Raw genomic sequence first — 23,813 nt, 5'->3', positions numbered from 1 at the left:
TGTAAGGTCCATGAAGTCAGAGACTGTTTATGTTTTAATTTGGGCTCTATAACAAATTACCATAGACTGGTGTCATAAAAACATACATTTATTTCTCACAGTGCTAGAGACTAGGAAGTCCCGGATCAAGGCGTTGGCATTTCTGGTGTCTGGTGAGGACCCTCTTCCTGGTTTCCAGACGGCTGTCTTCTAGTTGTGTTCTCACATCCCATTCTCTCCTGTTTCTTCTTATAAGGTCATTAATCCCATTCATTAGGGCTCCACTCTTATAATCTAATTACCTCCTCCCAATACCATCACATTGTGGGTTAGGATTTTAACATATGGATTTGGGGGCGGGAACACAGATATTAAATCCATGACAGTTTTGTATTCCCAGTAGCTATCCTGGTGCCTGACAGATAATAGGTATTTGTGGAATAAGTGAGTACATGTCATCAGATTCTCTGAAGAGTCTGAATTTCATAAAATATTAAGGGTAATTTGAGGGTGTTTAGTGTTTTTCAAAGCACATGAGATATAGTGGTTGTTGCATTTTTTTCTTTTTTAAAAACAGTCTAGTCTAAGATTATTCGTATCTCTGTTACCAGAAAGACTGGGACATAACTGGGATAGTGGAGGAACTCATTCACTTGCCACCCTGGAGAGACAGCTGTGTCAGCCCTGTGAATAAAACTCTTCTCAACATTGCTTGAGCCCATGAGTTTGAGGTTGCAGTGAGCTAGGATGATGCCACTGCACTCTGGCCTGGGCAACAGAGCAAGACCCTGCCTCAAAAAAACAAAAACAAAAAAACACTCCTCAAGAAGCTAGAGGAGCTTGTCTTCTAGTAGGAGGACAGAGACGTGTGCACACACACACACACACACACACAGATAATTCTCACGTAGTGTAACAAATGCTGTGTGAGCTGCTTGGAAAAGGAGGAACTTCTTTGGGTTGCCTGGGAAAGCTCAGGGAATGAATGATCTACCCCTTGCAGGTGGGGAGATATTTTGCAAGTTGAGAGTGAGGGATTATCCGTGCAGAGTCGTGGAGGTGGACAAGTGCTAGGTGTGATCAGCAGAAAGGCAGGATATGCAGTGGAGTCAGAACCTGGGGTGTGTTGGGACGGGAGAGATGTCTGGAGGTGAACCTGAAAAGAAAATTGGGGCCAGATTGTGAGGGAGCGTCATCTGCTGCTCTTTGGAGGCTGAATTTTTATTTTTTGGCCTTGGAAATTCATGAATTTTTTTAAGGTGGACTGTCATGGTATTTTGTGGCTCTCATGGCTTAGGAGGAGCATCTTAGTATAATCATTAGGGTTGGGGCTCTGGAATCAGGACGTGGGTGCAAACTCTGTCTCCTTCATCTGTCCTCTGTGTGATCCTGAATGTGCACTTATGCTCTTAGTGCCGGGCTTCCTCATCTGTCCACTGGGAGCCATGATACCCCATTTAGGGGCTATGCTGTAAGATTCAATGAGACACACATTGCTTGGCATAAAGTCGTCCTGCAATCAGTAACGATAGTATCTCTTTCCTGACTTTTAGACTTGAGAGTCCTGGGTTTTGAAACTATTTTAGTTGTAGTGACTTCTGTGGAGCCCTTTTGGAAACCATGAGAAGTTTCTGGGGCCAGTTTGCTTGTACCATCCCTAACGGGGCTCCCCATGACTAGTGATAGGGTGTAATGTTTTGTTGACCTCCCTGGACTTTACTCCTACTGTGCCTTAATTGAAAATTTTCTGTACTAATGCAAAACACTTATTTTTAAAAGTTCTTATCTAGAAGTCAGAAATGGAGTCGATATACCTTCAAAAGCACCTTGGGACATGTCTAACTCAGGGTCTTGCAGAAGTGGCAAAAATTCGCCCAGTGGATCCTATAGAATATTTAGCACTGTGGATTTACAAGTATAAAGAAAATGTGACCATGGAACAATTGGTAAGTATCAATCTCCTTTTGGGAAATCAGAAGAGTAAAATGATTGACCCAATTTGTCTCAAATTGTTTTTTTAAATTTCGTATTATTATTTTTCTATTATAAAAATAATATTTATTATATAAAAACCTGGAAAACATGAAAAAGTAGAAAAGAGAAAGCAATACTCAAAGAAGCCTCTTTAGATTTTTAGGTGTTTTCTTCTATGCATAGCCTTTTTTCTACACATGCATCCCTAAATTATTTTTTACCTACTTGTGATCATACATAATGTATAATTTTAATTTTGTGCTCTTTATTCAAATAAAACACACATCTTCCCAAATTATTATACAGTTTCCAAATGGATAGACTGTAATTTGCTTAACCCCATCCCTATTGTTGGTGATTAAGATTTTTTTCAAGATCATTTTTACAAATCATTTTATGTCTAATAAATCATGTGCTATTGTTTTTAAACAATGCTAGAGACAAAAGGAAATGGCCGAGCTGGAGCGTGAAAGAGAGCTAGCTCTGATGGAGCAGGAGATGATGGAGAGGCTCAGAGCAGAGGAGGCCTTGTTTCAGCAGGTAAGGCAAGTGAGAGAGTTCAGAGGTGACTGGAATGAGTGATGCCAGCCTCAGTGTGGCGCAACCCAAATGCTGAAAAACCCCCCAGCTCTGGTTACTTAGATACGGCTTTCTGATGTTTCCCCCTTTATGGATGTGGTGTCTTGTTTGCTGGAGAAGCAGCAGTGAGATTTTATGACTATACTTACGTATAACACGGATCCACATTTCTGTCCTCACCACTGCTGCTAATACAAAGGATGCAGGCCTCTGGGTGAGAGCAAAACCATAGGGTGTGCTGTCACAGAAGCCACAGGGAGAGAGGGCTTCAGTGAGACTCAGTGGTCAGCCCTGTCTATTGCTGAACTGCAAAGTGCTCCTTCACAGCCGCTGCGATTTGGGCGGAGCAGGGTGGGTGGAGCATGAGGTGGCCCGGGGGTAAGCTGGGGAGAGGGAAAGTGCAGGCAGTGCTTTCAGGGAGATCTTGAGGGGAAGGAGAGATGGTTTTGTGTTTGTTTTGATTTAGGAGCGCAGTAGGGGGACGTGACTGACATTAGGAAAGGGAGGGGAAGATTCATAGAGTCAGCTCTCCGTGGAGATCAGAAGGAATTGGCTTTAGCAGGCGGAAGGTCACTTCTTTGATTATAACTGAGGGAAAGAGGAGAGGGTACTGTGGGTATGTAGGTTTCATGGAACAAAATTGGGAGCAGCTCCTTGTGACCATTTATGTTTTCTTTATGAACTAGGGACCATGATCATCTGCCAAGAATGAGGCGGTAAGGTAGGAGGTGGGGAAAGGGGTGAAGGTTTGGAATGGTGGCTTTGGAGAAGGGAAGAGAGAGTTGACTGAGGAAACTTACCATTACCTGGTGGCAGCTGGAGACCAAGTATTCATAATTGGTGCCATTTGGCTTGGTTGTGTGATTATGTGATTTTCTTCACGTAGGCCTAGATATCTGAGTGCAGATGTGGAGAGGCAGACCCTTGGGCTGAAGTAGGTCTGGGGTAGCAGGACTGGGGAGCTGAAGATGTTGGTAAGGGAATGGGTGACGGGATGGGGCATGGAGTAGACGCTAATAGGGGAAAGTTCTAGAGTGGCTTCTGGACTAAGTTACTTTATAGAGAGCTTCTGAACCAAATTTAAGCCACCTCTATAGTTCTACCATACAGTACTTAATGCTAGAGTCTCAACTCGAGTCCACACATTTAAAAAAGGGAAAGAAGCCTATTATTTAGATGTTTGGATAAAAATAAAATTACAGACCTGGCAAATAGCTTCTCTGCCTAATCTCCCATCCTTGATACTGAAGTAGAAAATTCTAGGCACCTTAGATGGATAGGGCTGTTGAAAACTTTGCTTCTGAGTCTTTATTTTCAGTCATTTGGCTTATTCTTTTTTTTTTTTTCTTTTTGAGACAGAGTCTCACTCTGTTGCCCAGCCTAGAGTGCTGTGGTGTCAGCCTAGCTCACAGCAACCTCAAACTCCTGGGCTCAAGCGATCCTGCTCCTCAGCCTCCCAAGTAGCTGGGACCACAGACACGCACTACCACACCTGGCTAGATTTTTTTTTGTTGTTCTAGTTTTAGTTGTCTGGCTAATTTTTTTCTATTTTTAGTAGAGACAGGATCTCCTTCTTGCTCATGCTGGTTTCGAACTCCTGACCTCCAGTGATACTCCCGTCTTGGCCTCCCAGAGTGCTAGGATTACAGGCGTGACCATTGTGCCTGGCCTGGCTTATTCTTGAGGCAAGATTGCAAAGTGTTGAGTTGGGTGTCAGACTCTGGTCCAAACAGACAAGGTGTCTCCTGCAGCAGCTGCAAGTTTGAATGAGGATCCGTTCTTCCTCCTACAGCTCCTATGGCTACTGTCTGTCCCCTGTCTATCAGAATAAGGAGATTCTCAGCAGTTCTCCTTCCCCAAGGCAATTACATCACAAATGGGGGGATACTTAACATTCTTTGACTCATCTACTAAATCTTACTTACATATAATTTGACAATACTAGAAATCAAACATTTCTCTAGCCATCTTATGTTGACCCGTATGAACTTATCTGCTGTGCAATGAACCCTAAGTATTGTATTGGAGGGTGGAAGATAAAATAATGTTCCGCAGAAGAATTTATGGCCTGTTAAAGAAGTAGATTCGTGGGCAAAAATAGATGCTAGAAGAGAGACCAACCAACAGAGAAGGCCTTGAGAGTGAGGCTGAGAAGAAAAGAAACAGAGGGGACTCCCGGAGCCGGCTGCATAGGTGAGCTGGAGGCTGGGGACGCTGCTCCCCTCCCTGCTGGCTGCAAGAGCAGCTGCCCTCACAGTCAGTACTGCCACCGGGAAATGCCTGGGAATTCAGGCACTCTCCTGCAAGCCCAGCTTCTTGTCAACAGAGAAGTATTTTTACTGCCATTTTCTATGTCAGAGCTTATTATTGAGGTAAAAGCTTTTTGGTTTTTCTTTTTTTAGTGTGTTTGAATGGCTCTCTAGTGGTTTTCCTCATGTGTGAAGAAAGGAACTGGGTTTTGAAAATTTCCTGAAAATGTTAAGAAACTGGTTATTTTTGACTAGTCTGGTTGGTATTTAACTGCACTGTGCATTATTGTTGAAAGATTGGTATTATTTCACCACTTCTACCAATGTCTGAAAGTTGATTGAATGATATTGTTTCTGCATTTTAGCTACCTAACCCATCACTTTTATCTTAGTGGGGATATATAGGACTATCAAGAAATTACCTTTAAAATCCTTTTGTAAATCAAATATTAATCACTGTTTATTATCTATTTGTAAAAATGTATCATTTAAAATATGCATGATTTAAACAATGGAGTTGTAAAATGCTCTTAATGGGATGAGCTTAGCTTATTTATGAGATGGTGCTGGACTGGTGGTGAGAAATTAGTTTCTAGCTTGGGAACTGGCAGACTCATCTGTAAATGGTCAGATAGTAGATATTTTATACTTTGCAGGCCAAGAGGCAAAATTGAGGAAATTATGTAGGTGTTATGGTATATTAGATAGGTACAGCAAGAGAGAAAATTACCACAAATGTTTTATTGATGAAATCAAATAATAATAATAATTGAATATAAATTTTTGTAACACAGGCTTACTATTGAGAATTAAATTTTTTTAAAAAAGATAACATTTCACTTAGTTGGAGTTCAAAATTAATGTTCCCTATCATCAAAATCAATTAAAAATATTTATCTGTTAATGCTAATCTAGAATGAGATTTTATGTATTTCATCTTTGAAATGTCTTTTCACACAGATAGGTACTGTCAAATGATGATATCAGTCTGTATGTATATAATTTAAATTCAGCACATTCATCTCTTAGAAGGCATTTGTAGAATTCTATTAGATTTCTCTCTTGATATTTGCCTTTTAACATGTCATTACCTTGTATTATAGTTTAATCACTTCCAATTAAAGGTTGGTGGAAGCTTCTTAACTGCACAGTTAAATGTATTTTGGCAGTTTTTTTTTTTTTTGTTTGTTTGTTTTTGAGACAGAGTCTCACTCTGTTGCCCAGGCTAGAGTGCCGTGGCATCAGCCTAGCTCACAGCAACCTCAAACTCCTGGGCTTAAGCGATCCTACCGCCTCAGCCTGCCGAGTAGCTGGGACTACAGACATGCGCTACCATGCCCGGCTAATATTTTCTATATATATTTTTAGTTGTCCGGTTAATTTCTTTCTATTTTTAGTAGAGACGGGGTCTCGCTCTTGCTCAGGCTGGTCTCAAACTCCTGACCTCGAGCAATCTTCCCGCCTCGGCCTCCCAGAGTGCTAGGATTACAGGCGTGAGCCACCGCGCCCGGCCATTAAATGTACTTTGAAATATAGGAATTTCTTTTGCACTTACATTGAGGCTTAACAAACACTCTGGAACTATAGCTTGAGATTAGAAAATATATCCATTGCCAATTTGTGTGAAAATGGAGATCTAATATCTTGTTTCAGTGTGTGACAGCACTGGGAGTGTGTAAAGCAGCTTGACATTATTTGTGATTCCAACAACATGAGTTGATGTTGAAGTGCCATTACTACAGTGTAAATTTTATATATAAGTGCTGTTCTGCCTTGTAATTTTAGGTGGAATTAAGAAACATTACCAATTCTGCAGCAAAAGCTAATTTCCAAAGCCATTAATGTTTGATAATAGTGGTTGAGAGTGGTTCTTCTCATTAAGAAAAATTTAAATCTTGTATACTAATAACCTATTTGAAGAAGAAATCAAGAAAACAACCCCATTGAAGATAGCATCAAAAAGGATAAAATAGGAATAAATTTAACGAAAGAGGTAAAAGATCTATACACTGAAAACTATGAAATGCTAATGAAAAATTAAAGACACAAATATGTGGAAAGCTATTCTGTCTTTAGCAATTGGAAGAGTTGATATTTTTAAAATGTCTGTACAACCTAAAGCAATCTACAGATTCAACTTAATCCCTACAAAAATTCCAATGACATTCTTCACAGAAATAGCAAAAAATTCTAAAATTTACATAGACCCACAAAAGTTCCTAAATAGCCAAAGCAGTCCTGAGAAAGATAAGCAAAGTTGGAGGCATCACACCACCTGATTCAAAATTATATCACAAAGCTACAATAATTAAAACAACATGGTGCTGGCCTAAAGTCAGACACATGGAACAATGGAACAGAACATAGAGACCAGGAATGAACCCAAGCGTACACAGTCAGTTTTCGACAAGGCCTGTGAGAAGACACAATAGGGAAAGGATTGTCTCTTCAACAGATAGTGTTGGGACAACTGGATATCCACAGGCAAAAGACTAGAACTGGACCCTAGTCTTGCAACATACACAAGAATCATTCAGAATGGATTAAAGACCTAAATGTAAGACCTGAATCCGTAAAACTCCTAGAAGAAAACATAGTATGGGAAAAGCTCCTTGACTTTTGTCTTGGCAATGAATTTTTTGGAGATGACACCAAAAGCACAGGAGACAAAAGAAAAAATAAACAAGTGGGACTAGATCAAATTAACATGCTTCTGCACAGCAAAGGAAACAATCAACCAAATGAAAAGGCAGCCTATGGACTGGGAGAAAATATTTGTGAACCATATATCTGATAAGGGGTTAAAATTCAAAATATATTAGGAGCTCAAACTCAATAGCAAAAAAAAAAAGTAACCCAGTTAAAAAATGGGCAAAAGATCTGATTAAAGATTTCTCCAAAGAAGACCTAAAAATGGCCTAAAAGACCTAAAAACAGTGAAAAGATGCTCAATATCACTAGTTATCAGGGAAAGTTAAATCACTATGAGATACCACCTCATACCTGTTAGGATGGCTGTCATCCAAAAGAGAGGAGTTAACAAGTGTTGGTGAGGGTGTGGAGGAAGGGGAACTCTGTACACTGTTCGTGAGAATAGGCTGGTGCAGCTATTATGGAAAGCAGTACGGAGGTATGTCAAAAAGTTAAGACTAGAACTACACCATGACCCATCAATCCCTCTTCTGGGTATATATCCAAAGGAAATTAAGTCAGCATCTCATAGAGATGATCTACACTGCCATATTCATGGCAGCGTTATTGACAATAGCCAAGATAACAGAAGCAACCTAAGTGTCTGTCAAGAGATGACTGGATAAAGAAATTGTGATATCTACCTATCTATCTCATGTATATCTTATATATCTCTCTCATATATGTGTGTCATATATGTATGTATATATAAAGGAATATTCAGCTTTAAAAAAGAAGGGAGTCCTGCCATTTGTGACAACAGGAATGAAACTGAAGGACATTATATTAAGTGAAATAAGCCAGACACAAAACAAAAAATACTGCATGACCTCTCTTATATGTGGAAATCTAAAAAAACAAAAAGTTGAATACATAGAAACAGAAAATAGAAGTGGTTACCGAGGTGGGGTGTTGGGGGTGGGAGGGGAGGATGAGGAGATGTAGATTGAAAGGCACAGAATTGCAGTTATGTAGCATGAGTCAATACAGAGATCTAAGGTACAGCATGAGGCCTATAGTGAATAATGTTGTATTATGTACTGAAAATGTTTTAAGAATGTAGGTTTTAGGTGCTGTTACCATAAAAAAGTAACTGTGTGAGATGATGGGTATGTTAAATTGCTTACCTGTAGTAATCCTCTCACTGTACATGTATATCAAGACATCATGTTGTGTACACCTTAAATTTACACAATAAAAAATAAAAACTTGACCATGATCTCAAAAATTCACAATAAAACATTACCACTGTTAAGTCATGGAACTGCTGCGTGGTAGGACAAATTGGATATATTCAGCTTCTGTTTCTGACAGCAGTTCACAGAACTGACGATGGTCAAGTTTACAAGAGTGAACGAAGGTCATGGTTGACGCTACTGGCTCAATAACACGTGATAGATTCAAAAATTGTTTGCAGAGTAGCTGCTGTTGAATAACATGATGAATATTCACAGGCTTTAAGCACTCATGAGTTTTCTCACAAGTTTGTAAATTTGTTCAGCTCATCCTTTTTCTATTCCACACTTTTTTTTTTTTTTTGAAACAATGTCTTACTCTCTCACCCTGGCTAGAGTGCAGTGGTGCAATCATAGCTCACAGCAACCTCAAACTCCTGGGCTCAAGCGATCCTCTTGTCTCAGCCTCCCCAGTAGCTTGGACTAAAGGTGTGCACCACACACCTGGCTAATTTTTCTATTTTTTGTAGAGACAGGGTCTCACTCTTGCTCAGGCTGGTCTTGAACTCATGGCCTTGAGCAATCCTCCCACCTCAGCCTCACAGAGTGATAGGATTACAGGTGTGAGCCACTGCAGACGTTCCCAACACTGGGAACATATTTCTTTTTTATCACCATTGATTCTAACACATCTTAGCAGATTTCACTTCAGTTGTATTTAATTAGTGTTTCTCAACTTCTTTGAAAATATTCTTGTTTGCAATTGTTCTATGAAGACTATTTGTAGAGGCTGGTTCTTCAGTCATTTCAAACTCAGCATCAACTCTTTAGATAAACAACTGAGCAGTGTTGGGAACATCTGCCTACTCATCCAGAGCCAAGGAAAACCACTCCAAATCATTTGCCTTGTTTTTATTGACTATTGATGTTGTTCCCAATGTCAACTCTTTGAACAACTGTTCTCACCAAAAGGCTAAAATCTTAAACAAGCTTATTTTTTTTCTGGACACATTTGTTTTCAGCCACTGAAATCAAACATGTTTTAATTAACTCGCCATTGGTAAATATCTTTCCTTGCTTGGATAACACATCAGCTACTTGGAAGCTTACTTTTGTTGCAGCCTTATTTTCATTTTTAATTTTTGTGAAGAAATTCTTCAGTGATAATTCTGGTTTAAATTTTCTAATTTTTCTGACCTTTGCTTTCATGTGAGTTGGGGATATTGTGATGAGTGCTGGTAATGCTGATGCTTATTGTATTCTTTTAGCACAGTGTCATTGTATAATAAAAGTCATATTTTGCTGTTTAACTTGATAACAAAATAATCTACACTCCATTTTGCTTTAAAAGTGGGACATTCAAAGTTCACCCCTTGTTTTGATATGATGAATATAATTGTTCCAATGTGGTATAGTGATACTATAGCACTCCAAACACTGTTATAATGATGTCACCGATTTGTAGTGTGCAGAGCATCAGGACAAAGCGATGACAGTGCCATGTATGGTCTCTGTTGCAACCACTCCACTCCGCTGTTGTAGTGCAAAAGCAGAAATAGACAATAGACAATGCGTAAGCAAATGAGCATGGCTTTGTCTCAATAAAACTTTAGGGATACTGAAATTTGAATTTCATATAATTTTTATATGTCATGAAATATTATTCTTTTGATTTTTTTCCAACCAGTTAAAAATATAAAACCCATTCTTAGCTCATGGGCTGTACAAAAACAGACTTTATTGCTGGCCCCTACCAGTGTGACATATATATTGAGTTGGGACCAAATATATTGTTGGTTATCCATGATTTCAGATAATATTCTTAAGATTTTTCTGACCCACTGTTCTACAACCAAGGTTTGGCTATATGAAGACCCATCTATGCTTAAAGAGATTTTGTCTGAGAAAATTACTGTACTCTCATTTTTAACTTCAAGAGGAACAGAGCAAATGATTTGATTTTGTATAAATTATGCTTTCTACAATTAGCGATTAAGGAAGCTTCCTTTTTAAAATTTTATGCCTCAGGAAGCATTTGTAGAAACCTGCAGCATTAGGTGGCTGTGATCATTTATTTTTGTAAGTTTCTGAAATTAGGTGGTTATAAACTTAATTATCTTGCAATTAATTTGACTATAATATGACATGTATTTCTGATTATTCAGCAACAGCTGGCACTCCAACTGGAGTTGGAAAAGCAAGAAAAAGAGAGACAGAGAGTAGAACTACAGAGAGCTCAAGAGCAATTAGAGAAGGTAATTTGAAGTTTTATAAGTGTCTATTTTATTTAAAACTTCTTAGGATCCTCAACCTGTTTCTTTTAGCCATTATAGCAGAAAGATCATGAGCTTCGTAATCTAAAAACCCGTCTCACATTAGCTGTGTACCTTAAACAGATTCGGAAACTTTTTCATTCTTGGTTTACCTGTTTCAAAAATAGGGATAGTAGTATAATGTTATCAACGATATCTCATTGGATTGTTGTGATGATCAATTGTGATCATGTATGTGAAACTTCTTTGTGAGCAGTAGAGTTCTCTAATAGTGATACTCTCAACATTTTAGTCAAAAGTTAGTTGTTCCTAATTATGGTAGCTGGTGTTGTAGTTTAAGTTCTTTGTAATATTGAGAATATTCTGATCTCTGAGACAATAGTACATCTCTTCATGTTAGATGTATTAACTATAATTTACATTTTAAAATATGTTTTTAGGTGGACTTTTCATGCTTTTCATTAAAATAAACTGTGCAGTAACTTATTTCTAAAAAGCCCATCTTCATCGATTGTGTCTGTATAATGTCAAGCCTCTACTGTGACCAGTATTCCCTGGTATCCAAAAAGTATATGTCATATAGACCAAACATCTGGTTGACTGAGTTTATAGCTACTATCTCTTACTCAAATGTTGCTCCCATTATTTATTTCATTAAATTGAAAAAAAATTAAAATCAAGCAGGTTTTATAGAATATGTTCAATATGTTTATTAATGCGTAGATGAGAGCATCATTATTCAAAGCATTTAAAAAAGTGTGAAGGGTGAACTAAATTAAAAAAAAAGATTTTAAAGGATAAATTGAAAGCCCTATACATAATTTTGAAAAGTACAGATGCTGATGTTTTCTTAGTCTGAGTGTAGTAGGAGCATATGGATATGCACATATGAACACACACATTTAAGAATCCTCTTTCTCTTTCATTAAGATTCACAAAGAAATGATAAATGTTTAAGGTGATGAATATCTCAGTTACCCTGATTGATCATTATACATAGTTATGCTTGTATCAAAATATCACAGGGACCCCATAAATACGTACAACTACTATGTATCCATAAAAATTAAAACAATTCAGTGAGCCAAGTTGAAAAAGGAGAGGAAAAACAGGAACGTATCAAGAAGACAATGATCAAAGTAAGGGAATTTAAAGTATTTTTTTTAGGTGACCCGATAGCTATATTTGAATGCTTAGAAGTCTGTAGGAAGAATCGGTCTCTGCTTTGCGGCTCCAGGGTGTTGCATTCCTGTTATTTCATCATCTCCAGGCATCATCAGCCTGTATGACCAGAGTCACAGACTTTAATGATCCACATTCCTACTGGCTTATCATCCCTCGCTCCCTGCCCCGCCCCAGTACCCCTGCTTCACCCATTGCTCAGAGATGAGCCCATTCATGTCTTTTGCCTTTGGCCTTCTTGTGGCTGCTGACACACAACTTAAAACTATCACTTGCAAAAGGAAATTCACTTGGAGGATCCTGGTTTGAAGAAAGGGTTTAACAGGTACAGTGTGAAGGACTCTTGGTACAATTGGGCCTTCCAGACCTTTGCGAGCAAGAGAATCAGGTGCTGCCAGGCTCTCGCCTCTGCTGCCCTCTGGTGGTCAGTCTCAGTCTCTCTCACTGTGGCCTGGCTTGCTGCACATGAGCACGGGGTGAGAAACGTGGTCCTTCCTGGCTCCCGAGTCTCGCGCTGCTGTGGCTCCTACCATCTAAGAGGCATGGATTCTATTTTTTTGGCTCCAGTTAAGAAAAGAATCTTGGGGAAGGATTCTGACCGGTTTAGTTTGTGTGAAATATCCATCCCTGTGGCTGGGGGACATGATCCTATAAGAACATGGGTGTTCCCACTATAGCCTTGTGGACGGGGATGAGAAGTTACCAGGTGATCCTTGTGTGGTTCCTAAGCGTGGTGGTTGGTTTTTCACGTGCATGCATCAGATGCGCCTCCCTGAAACCTTGTTACAACTTATGGCACATAAGCGCTGTGATGTGAAAAAAAAAAAAAAAAAAAAAAGTAGTTACCAGAAAAGTGGACTGGTGTTGGGAAAACAGTACCATATACGTCCCTGTAATTAGGGTGACCATGTGTATGATCATGAGATCACAAATCTTCCAACAGCCAGAACAAATCAGCTCAGGATCAGTTAGATCACCCTGCTGAGTGAGAAGATGGGGCCACGGCGAGGCTCGGCTTGGCTGGAGGAACATCTTCACGTTCAGAAAGACGCCTGCCCTGCTGGGCAGCACATGCCTACTGCAGTGTTGGGAGTGTCTTGGAGGGCAGCGCTCAGGCACGATGGAGAAGATTTATGCATTCGGTAGTGACTTGGGCCAGATTAGTGCGTTCAGAAATATTTACTTCTTACTATGTGCAAAACTCAACTGCAAGTTCTCTTTAAAATCTCTTCTTGTAAGAATTTATTAGAATTTTTATTTTGTCACTTTTCACATTTGCTAATAATGTGGCTTCAGTTTAAGTGTTTCAGTCCATTTCATTTTTTAAAAGTTTTATGTATAAGTTTACATATAAAACATAGCATCTTCTTTTAGTGTAGAGTATTAAGGCTGTGATCTGCAGTTTTGTGATAATTGTATTCATACCACTCCTCACAGAGTGATATCATTTTTGCTTTAAATTGATCATAGCATTATGTAAAAATAAAAATGCTTGAAAATTAAACATGGAATCAAAATGAAGTATATTCTAAATATTTTTTCATTTTTATATATTAAAGGAGATGAAAATGAATATGGCTAAGAGTGAAGACACTTCACATTCAGAGGTGAGAAGAAAAAGTCATTCTATGTTACATGAAATGAATGAGTATTCTGTAATGTAAAGCTTAATTTTGATGCATTAGTAGCTACATTTTTAATAAGGACATTGTAAAAATAGCTAGTCCAAATATATATTCCATTAATAACAAGTCATAAATATGTGCTTTGAAGCAAAATCTCAAAGTGAATAAAAATTGGACATTCAGTTTGTGTTTGTATTTTTAAAAACTAGAATATTCTGAGATATTGAATATATAATCACTTATAAGTATTTTGAATTTTTGCATGTATTTTTATAAGTTTTAGCATTTGTTCCTAGAATTCTCTTGTCATTAACAGGTATCGGTTAATTCTATTAATTAACAATGCTTCATTTTGATGTAATTTAGAAATTTTTTATGAAAATTGAAAGAAAAGCAGTGCATTAATTTTGAAGGAGATTTTTGTTTTTGAGAGAGTCTTACTCTGTTGCCCCAGCTAGAGTGCAGTGGCATCACCATAGCCCACTGCAACCTCTCAAGCTCCTGGGCTCAAGCGATCCTCCTGCCTCAGCCTCCTAAGCAGCTAGAACTATAGGCATACACCACCACATCCAATGAATTGTTTAATTTTTTGTAGAGACAGGGTCTCACTCTTGCTTAGGCTAATGTCAACTCCTGACCCTAAGTGATCCTCCCGCTCAGCCTCCCAGAGTGCTAGGATTACCGGCTTGAGCCACTGCACCTGGCCCATAATTTTGAAGGCATTTAAAAGTGAAAATGCATTTTATGATTGTAGGGGGCAACACAAGACTCAGGCAAAACGCTGGCTGAAATCAGTGATCGATACGGAGCACCTAACTTGAGCAGAGTGGAAGAACTTGATGAACCAGTTTTATCTGATGTAAGTATCAAAATGTTTTGTAAAAATCAGATTTTTTAAAAACTTAGGTAAAGCCTAGTGAAAATGAGGCCAGGGTTGGTTGACAAATGGGCCTCTTGCTTTATAGACTGAAAACCAGTTCCCTGGTTGCTGACCATATTCCTAATTGGCATTCTGCCTTTTTGTGAAGTGTGTCACTGGCGTATCTATATCTATAATTTAGACTCTGAAAATTGCAAAACTTCCCCAAAATGTGTTTTTAAAATCATGTGTAAAATATATAATCTTTAAATTTGGGGGGGAAGCTACCATTTTATTTCTCAGTAGCAAACCCTAGAACCAAATAAATACCCTAATGACAGTGCATGCTTTTATAGTATATGAGTACATTTGTTTACTTAACAAACATGTCGTGTCTTCTGTGTGCCGGGCTCGGTGCCAGATGCTGTTGTGAATAGGACAGTCTCATACCTTGTGGAGTTTACTGTCTGGGGGCGGGAACAGACAGTTAGACAAGCATTTAATAGTCTTTGTTAGAATGACCAGGTAATTTATTGTCCAAACTGGTATAGACAAGCATTTAATAGTCATAGTTAGGGTAATCAGGTAATTTATTGTCCAAACTTGTATGTTTTTGAGGATGCAAGGAGAATATTAATAATTGAGCCATACCAGCAGGTGTAAACCAGGACTGTCGTGGCAGGATAGAGTGGGTGACTTTAGTCAGTGTGCACTGACAAGGCGGGACAGCTGGCACAGTCAAGGAAGCTTGGTCAGGGAAGGCTTCCCGGAGAAAGTCAATGATTTGTTACTGAGTGGTGGTGTGGGAGGCTGAGGATGGTGTTGCCGGCAGAGAGCAGAGAGGAGGGGGTCTGGAGGGAGTGAGGCAGGGAGGGTTGTGGGATGAGACTGGGAGAAAGCAGGGACCAGACCAAGGAAGGACTTAAAATTCCTGCTAAGGAGCTTAGATTTTATCCTAAAAGGAGTGGAGGCTGATATGTTCAGAACTGCATGTTAGAAAGACCATCTGGCTACGATAAGGCAAAGAGACTGGAGAAGCTGGTCTGAGACCAGTGAGGAGGCTATGGTAGTAATCTAGAGAAACAGGACATGGACAGCCTGCAGCCAATGGTGTTTCCAAGAGCTGTTCAGAACGTGGAACTGGATGGACTTGGTGCTAGTCTGTTGTGAATACATTTTTATTAAATGTCTGCTACGATGTGTCACTGTGCAAAATCATTGAGGGCATGGGCCAGTGGTACAGGTGCTCTGAGGGACAGAGAAGGGAGACCTGATCTAGTCAGGCTGAATCTTCTTGAGGAAGTGAAGCTTGAGATTAGCCTGAGATGAGCCCAGAGGAGGGAGAGAGAAAGATACTTTCAAGGAACTGAAATAGTTGAGGATTGTGGCTGGGTTGCATGGAGCTAGGAGAAAGGTGTGATTTACAGCTGGAGAGGTGGAGAAAGGCCGGGTCATGTTGGGTTCCATGTGTTGCTAGGGATTTTGGACTTAAGTGCCTTGGGAGTTATTAAACGGATTTAAGTATTTGATCTGTGTTTTTATAAGGTGGAGCTAGAATTGGAGAGGGGCAGGAATGGAAAAGGGAAACCACTTAGGAGGTTGTTGCAGTCACCCGACGCAAAACAACCAGGGTTAGACAGCAGAGACAGAGAGCTGGGTGGATTTGAGATTGGCTCGCAGGATAAGAGAGAGAGGGGGTCAGGAGAAAGCCCAGATTTCTTCCCTGGGCAAATCAGCTAGGAGTGTTACCACGTGATAAGTTGATGAATATAAGAAGAGGAAGTAGGTTTTTTGAAAATGATGGCTTCAGTTGCAGAGACGTTGCCTTTCAGGCGGCTCTGAGCTACGCAGGTGAAAATGGCCAAGACCAGCTGATGTATGCTGTGGGTCTAGAGGAGAGGAAAGGGCCCAGGCAGGAGATATAAATTCAACAGTCGTGGGCATCTGTGCTAAATGACACGAGGGGAGTGAGTCAATACCTAGGACAGTGCTGAGTGTGTGCAGGCCTGGGGGCTCAGGGAGAAACCCGTTACAAATCCCAACTTTTAAGGGGTGGCCACAGGAAGAGGACCTCACAAGAACGAGAAAGCATAGCAAGAGAAATAGAAGAAAGGGTGGGATGATAACTACCTAGAGAGCATAATTTATGATCATATTCTATTTGAACATTATTTGAAATTGTCTGAAACGCTCAGCTTCATTCCCGTAGTCACATAAAAATTACCTAAACTCTATTTTCTTTGGCTTATACCTTTTCAGAGTTCTAATTAAAGCAAATTTACTTTTTATTTTGCTTTTAGGTTGCATTAAACATTGACCAAGATTTGTAGGAACAACCAGCCTAAGAACAATAAATTTTTATGCTCGTTTCAAGTTTCAAATCATGAGGTCCCCACTTTGTATGTTTTTCCTCCAAGCTTGAACTCTACCTCTTTTTTTCCTCTGAATTCACCTTCACAAATGGGCTTCAAGGGCAGCCTTAGCATGTTGTTTTGGATCCCCTAGTGCAACTGGTTATGTGTATGATTCCACTGGGAAAATGGGAGAGTTTGCTGAAGCAACCAAAAGGGGCCAAGGGGGGGGGGACAAGCTGACACAGCGTGTGCATCTGCGTGTGAGCAAGACGGGCTGAGAGGCAAGTTGCTGTCTGTGAACGAGGCCGCCACTGCGCAGGGCTCAGGGGTATTCAGCAAGCTCCAGATACGGCGTCTCTCCCTGGGAGTGAACTGCAAAGCTTTCCCCAGTTTGCTGGGAGGTGATGCTTCATAGAACCACTTAATCTACACTTAGGTGACGGGGCTGGGATGGGGAAGGAGGGCTTCACCACTCTCCAGCTTAGTTTGTTCATCCACACCCGGGAACAGATGTGGGGCTTCCCCTTCCTCACTGTCTGCCCAGCTGGGTGTCCAGGGTCCCCTCTTCCTCTTTGGGGTCTATGAAATGCAGGCATGTTGTAGGAAGTTTCCACATAGAGTGAATTGAATGGGACCAAACAAAGTTTTGGGGTGCAAAGAAACAGAGTGTCTTCTGGAACAATCAGTAAGCTCAAATACCAGGGCAACTATTGAAGGGACGATCCCACTGGCTACAGGCCACACACTTTTGGTCCCTTTGAAGTTTCAGATCTATCCTTGGATTTGTGGGAGAACCTTACTTCCTTTACAAAATTCTTCCAAATCTAAGTCTATGGTATGTGTCCTTTCTGTTCTTAAAGGCACAGGTATGAAAACACAAATGCCAGAAACAGACTCCTCTCTTTTTAGATTTGATTTTTGTTTATAAACCTGAGGCAATGAGAACCGAATAGCCCGGTTGCTTAAATAGTGCTATGATTGGATGTGTCCCCCAAAGTTCATGTGTTGGAAACCTAATCCCCAAAGCAACAGTGTTGAGAGGTGGGACCTTGAAGAGGTGATTAGGTCCCGAGGGCTCTGCTCACACGAGTGGATTAAGTGGGTTGGTTAGCGTGAGAGTGGGCTTGTTATAAAGGCAAGTTTGGCTCCCTCTTGCTCTGTCACTCCTCCACCTTCCGCCATGGGATGATGCCACAAGAACCCTCTCACCAGATGCGGCCTCTCGACCTTGGACTTTCTAGCCTCTAGAACTGTGAGAAATAAATTTCTTTTCTTTGTACATTACCTAGTCTGTGGTATTCTGTAATAGCAACACAAAATGAACTAAGATAAATGGGAAGAGAAAAAGTGAATAAATGGTAGGAAAAGTATTAGTTTCATTAAAAAGAAATGTTATTCTTCCATACCAGTTCTGTACATTTTTGAGAAAAAAGTCCCAGGGGCCCTGGAGAGATGATGTCTGTGTCAGTCCAGCTGCCAGGCCCTGTGCCCCCAGAACAGATGACTTGCATGCACAGCCACCCAGGCAGCAGTGTTTATGGGATACGAGGAGTACAGTGTCTTCCAGGCCTTGGTCTCAGCCTGAGGGGGTGCCACCATGGAGGGCTGGGGCAGAAGACAGGCTCAGGGGGTTCTTGGGCTCGGCACAACCTGTGGCCGTGTCTGAGGGGTATTATCTGGAGCTTGGATTTGGCAGTAGGAGTCTCTGAGTGTTGGATAGTCACAGGGTGAACCACTGTGGTTCTGGGCGAGGGTATAGTCTTGTTAAAGTGCTCCCAGCCAGAGTTGGGCACAAGAGGGAGGAGGCAGAGGAGGTTCCTGTCCCTTCAAGGAGGTGACTCCCAAATAGGGCCGGTACCCAGACTTGTATCTCAGGGCCTCAAGAGGGTTCTCCTAATGGCAACAAGACTCACAGTAGACCCACCCATCGGTAAGGATGGAGATGGCTCCTATTCTGATAGACTTTCTGTTGCTAGATGATGTCCTGGGCTTGGCTGATATATTCTAGATTTTCCAGCTGAACTGGTATTGAGCAACCCAATGATTCCAGAAGAGGAGGGAATGGATGGAAGCATGGGAGATGTCAAGGATGTAAGCATAGATAATTTAACTAATTTTTCGCACTGCAAAAGATGAGAATGTTAAAATACAGTTGCACCAAATACACATTTTTGCTGAATCTTGAATGGCAGAAAGCTAATCTGATTATTCAGCCAAAGTCAAGGATGAAGTTATATATCAACTTCTGAAACACAGCAATAAAACATATTATACTTTTATTTATTTATTTTTTTTGAGACAGAGTCTCACTCTGTTGCCCGGGCTAGAGTGAGTGCCGTGGCTTCAGCCTACCTCACAGCAACCTCAAACTCCTGGGCTCAAGCGATCCTCCTGCCTCAGCCTCCCGAGTAGCTGGGACTACAGGCATGCACCACCATGCCCGGCTAATTTTTTGTATATATATATATATATTTTAGTTGTCCATATAATTTCTTTCTATTTTTAGTAGAGACGGGGTCTCACTCTTGCTCAGGCTGGTCTCGAACTCCTGACCTCGAGCGATCCACCCGCCTTGGCCTCCCAGAGTGCTAGGATTACAGGCGTGAGCCACCGCGCCCGGCCATATTATACTTTTATAAAAAATTTGGTAGTTCAATTTTGATAATGTAGTGCTGGAACAGTTATTTCTCAGCATTTTGAAATGCTGTGTCACTGTTGTGGTCAATATGCCATACATCGTGATTCTATGTAAATTTTTGTTTCCAGCTAAGGTGGATGGAGAAAGAAAATATTTGTGGGCACTTTATTTTTGTCTAACATATTTTTTTCTTCATACTCTTCATTCTTTATTTTTATTTGATATTTTTGGGTGCCCAATTTTCTCGAATCCCCTTTTCTTTTCTGTAAATGCTATATTCTTTATTTTGTTTAGGTTGAAGATGTATTATCCTGAATGTAGTGGTACATGATTTTTTTGGGGGGCGGAAGTAACAGCTTTATTGATATGTAATTCATATACTAAGCAACTCACTGATTTAAAGTTTACAATTCATTGGTTTTTAGTATATTCGTGGAGTTGTGTGACCATCGCCACATTCAATTTTAGAAAATTTTCATCACCCCAAAAAGAAACTTTGTACCATTTGGCCAACCCTCCTCTTCCCCTACAATCTTCATACATACCTAGGAGTGGAATTGCTGGGTCATATGGTAAGTTCTATGGTGAACTTGTTCAGGAGCCACCAAATTGTTTTCCACAGCAGCTGCTCCATTTTACATTCCCACCCATGGTGTGTGAGTGTTCCAGTTTCTCCACATCCTCACCCACACTTATTTTCTTCTTTTTTAAAAATGTGTGACTATTTTAATGAATATGAAGTTGTGTCTCATTGGAGTTTTGATTTGCATTCCTCAATGACTAATGACTTTAAGCATCTTTTCTTGTGCTTGCTGGCCATTTGTACATCTTCTTTGGAAAAATGTCCATTTAAGTCCTTTGTCTATTTTTTGATTTGGTTGTTTGCCTTTTGGTTGTTGAGTTGTAAGAGATCTTTACATATTCTGGATACTAAACCCTTATTGGTTATAAGATTTATAGGTATTTTTTGCTGTTCTGTGATCGGTCATTTTACTCTCTTGATAGTATCCTTTGATACTCAAATGTTTTTCATTTGATGAAGTCTGATTTATCTATTTTTTCTTTTATTGCTTGTTCTTTTAATGTTATCCCTAAGACATTATTGCCAAATCCAAAGTCATGAATATTTACTCGTATAGTTTCTTTGAAGAGTTTTATAGTTTTAGTTATTTTATTTAGGTCTTTGATACATTTTTAGTTAATTTTTACATATGGTAGAAAGTAATTTTTATATATGGCATGAGGTATGCATATGACTATTCAGTTATCCCAGCACCATTTGTTGGTAAGGCTATTCTTTCTCCATTGAATGGTCTTGGCCCTCTTATTGAAACTCAATTGACCATAGATGTATGGGTTTATTTCTAGACCCTCAGTTCTAGCAATAGAACTGTTCCATTGATCTGTATGCCAGTACCACACTGTTTTGATTATTGTAGCTTTCTAGTAAGTTTTGAAATCGAGAAGTGTGAGTCCTCCAACTCTCTGCTTCTTTGTCATTATTGTTTTGACTATTAGGGCTCCCTTGCAATTACATATCAATTTTAGGGTTGGCTTTTTCATTCCCATAAAAAAATGACAGTTTTTACAATTAGAAAATATTTTCTAATTTCCCTTATGATTTCTTCTTTGACCTATTGGTTATTTATAAGTGTGTTAATTTCCATTTATTTGTAATTTTCCAAAATTTCCTTCTGTTCTTAATTTCTAATTTCATTCTATATGGTTAGAGAACAACTTTATGTGATTTTAATAATTTAAATTTTATCTGAGGTTGTTGTATGGCTTAGCATATGTCTGTTCTGGAGCATGTTCTATGTGTGCTTGAGAAGAATCTATATTCTGCTGCTTTTGGGTGGAGTATTCTATAGATTTGTAGGTCTAGTGTTTACAATGTTATTCAAGTCCTCTAGTTCCTTTTTGTTTTTTTTTGTTTTTTTATTTATTTATTTATTTATTTTTAGTTCCTTTTTGATCCTTTGTCTAGTTGTTCTATTATTGAAAAGAAAGAATTGAAGTCTCCAACATTTGCGTTATTATTTGTTGCTCCCATAGATTCTGTCTGTTGTCACTTCATAAGTTTCTGGGTCTCAATTTTTAGCTGTACATGTGTTTATAATTGCTATATTTTCCTGATGGATTGACCTTTTTATCATATAAAATGCTCTTCTTTATCTCTAGTAAAATTTTTTTGTCTTAAAGTCTGATTTTAATATAACCACTTCAGCTCTATTTTGGTTACTCTTTGCATGAAATATCTTTCTCTATCCTTTCACTTTCATCCTGTTTGTGTCTTTGAATACAAAATATATATTTGTGGGCATTCATGCTATTAATCTATGCCTTTTGATTGATTGGCATGTTTAATCTATTTATATTTAATGTGATTACTGGCAAACTAGGATTTATATCTGCCATTTTCTATTTTTATATGTCTTATATCTTTTCATTCCTCTATTCCTCCATTAGTACCTTTTTTGTTAGGTATATTCTGGTATATCATTTTAATTCTGTTGTCTTTTTTCAAGTATATTTTTTGTTGTTTTCTTAGGGATTACAAATAACCTGTTAATTTATAAGTCTAATTCTAATTAATACTAGTTTAATTTCGATTATTTACAAAAACTTTACTCATATATAGCTCTATTTCTTCTGCTTCCTTTGTCCCATTATTGTCATACAAATCATATTTATACTTTGCATACCCATCAACACAGATTTATAATTATTGCTTTATACAGTTGTCTTTTAAATAAGATAGGACTACACACAAAAATCCACTCAAAAGGGATTAAAGACTTAAATGTAAAACCTGAAATGACTACAAGAAAACAAAGAGGAAAAGCTTCATGACATTGGTCTGGTCAATGATTTTTTTTGGATAAGACCTCAAATGCACGGGCAACAAAAGCAAAAATAGATAAATGTGATCCCGTTGAACTAAAAGCCTTCTGCACAGCCAAGGAAACAATCATCAGAGTGAAGAGACCACCTACAGAATAGGAGAAAATATTTGCAAACTGTACATCTGCTAACGGGTTAATATACAAACTATATAAGGAACTCAACTCAATAGGAAGAAAATAATCCGATTAAAAATGAGCAGAAGAACTGAATAGACATTTCTCAAAAGAAGATATATAATTGGCCAATAGATATATGAAAAAATGCTCAACATCACTCATCATCTGGAAAATGCAAACCAAAACTACAATGACATATTACCTCACTCCAGTTAGAATGGCTATGATTAAAAACACAAAAGATAACAAGTGTTGGCCAGGATGTGGAGAAAAGGAAACTCTTATGCACTGTTGATGGGAATGTAAATTGGTACAGCCATTATGGAAAACAGTATGGCGGTTCCTCAAAAAATTAAAAATGGAGCTACCATATGATCTAGCAATCCCACTACTATCATATATCCAAAGGAACTGAAATCAGTATATTGAAGAAATATCTGTACTCCTATTGCACATTAGCCAATTGTTATTCACAAAAGCCAAGACATGGAATCAACCTAAGTTTCCATCAGTGCATGAATGGATAAAGAAAATGTGGTATACGAGGGCTGTCCGGAAAGTGTCCGCCATCCAATATGTTCTCGTTATATTAACAATGGCTGGATACTTTCCAGACAGCCCTCGTACATACATAATGGAATACTATTCAGCCATTAAAAAATGAAATCCTATCATCTGTAACAACATGGATGAACCTAGAGTACATTATGTTAAGGAAAATAAGTCAGGCACAGAAAGACAAATACCACATGATCTCACTCATATGGGAAATCTAACAAAGTTAACGTCATAAATGTGAAGAATAAAATGATGGCTGCCAGAGCTGGGGGTGGTTAGGCAGGAGTGAGGGATGAGGAGACATTGGTCAAAGGATCCATAATGACAGTTAGAAAGAAGAATAAATCCAAGAGATCTATTGTACAGCATGGTGACTATAGTTAATGACAATATATTGTATTTTTGAATAATGCAAAGTGGATGTTAAGTGCTCACCACAAATATGAGAGCTATGTGAGGTAATGTATTTGCTAATTAGCTAGATTTAACTATTTGGTAATGTATATATATTTCAAAACATCATGTTGTACATGACAAACACATCCTGTGTTATCTGTCAAAAATAAATTTTTAAAAAGGAGAAAAAAATTATAAACAAAAAATTTATATTGTCTTTTCTATTTACCTATATACTTACATTTACTGACACTCTTT

General features: G+C 38.9%; 1 protein-coding gene and 1 non-coding gene across 2 annotated transcripts; both read left to right on the top strand.

The window, feature by feature from the left end:
* Positions 1–1,778: 1,778 nt before the first annotated feature.
* DYDC1 (DPY30 domain containing 1) lies at positions 1,779–16,916 on the top strand. The gene is made up of 6 exons (XM_069461222.1): positions 1,779–1,925; positions 2,392–2,493; positions 10,813–10,902; positions 13,662–13,709; positions 14,482–14,586; positions 16,887–16,916. Exons 1-6 carry the CDS (start codon positions 1,779–1,781, stop codon positions 16,914–16,916), a joined length of 522 nt encoding a protein of 173 aa, XP_069317323.1.
* On the top strand, positions 12,812–12,916 carry LOC138376761 (small nucleolar RNA U13). Its single transcript, XR_011231734.1, has one exon. It is a non-coding gene; the product is annotated as a small nucleolar RNA U13 (small nucleolar RNA).
* Positions 16,917–23,813: the final 6,897 nt, after the last annotated feature.

The sequence above is a fragment of the Eulemur rufifrons genome, chromosome 28 (assembly GCF_041146395.1).
Source record: "Eulemur rufifrons isolate Redbay chromosome 28, OSU_ERuf_1, whole genome shotgun sequence".
NCBI classification, from domain to species: Eukaryota; Metazoa; Chordata; class Mammalia; order Primates; family Lemuridae; genus Eulemur; species Eulemur rufifrons.
This window is presented reverse-complemented; position numbering and strand designations above follow the sequence as displayed.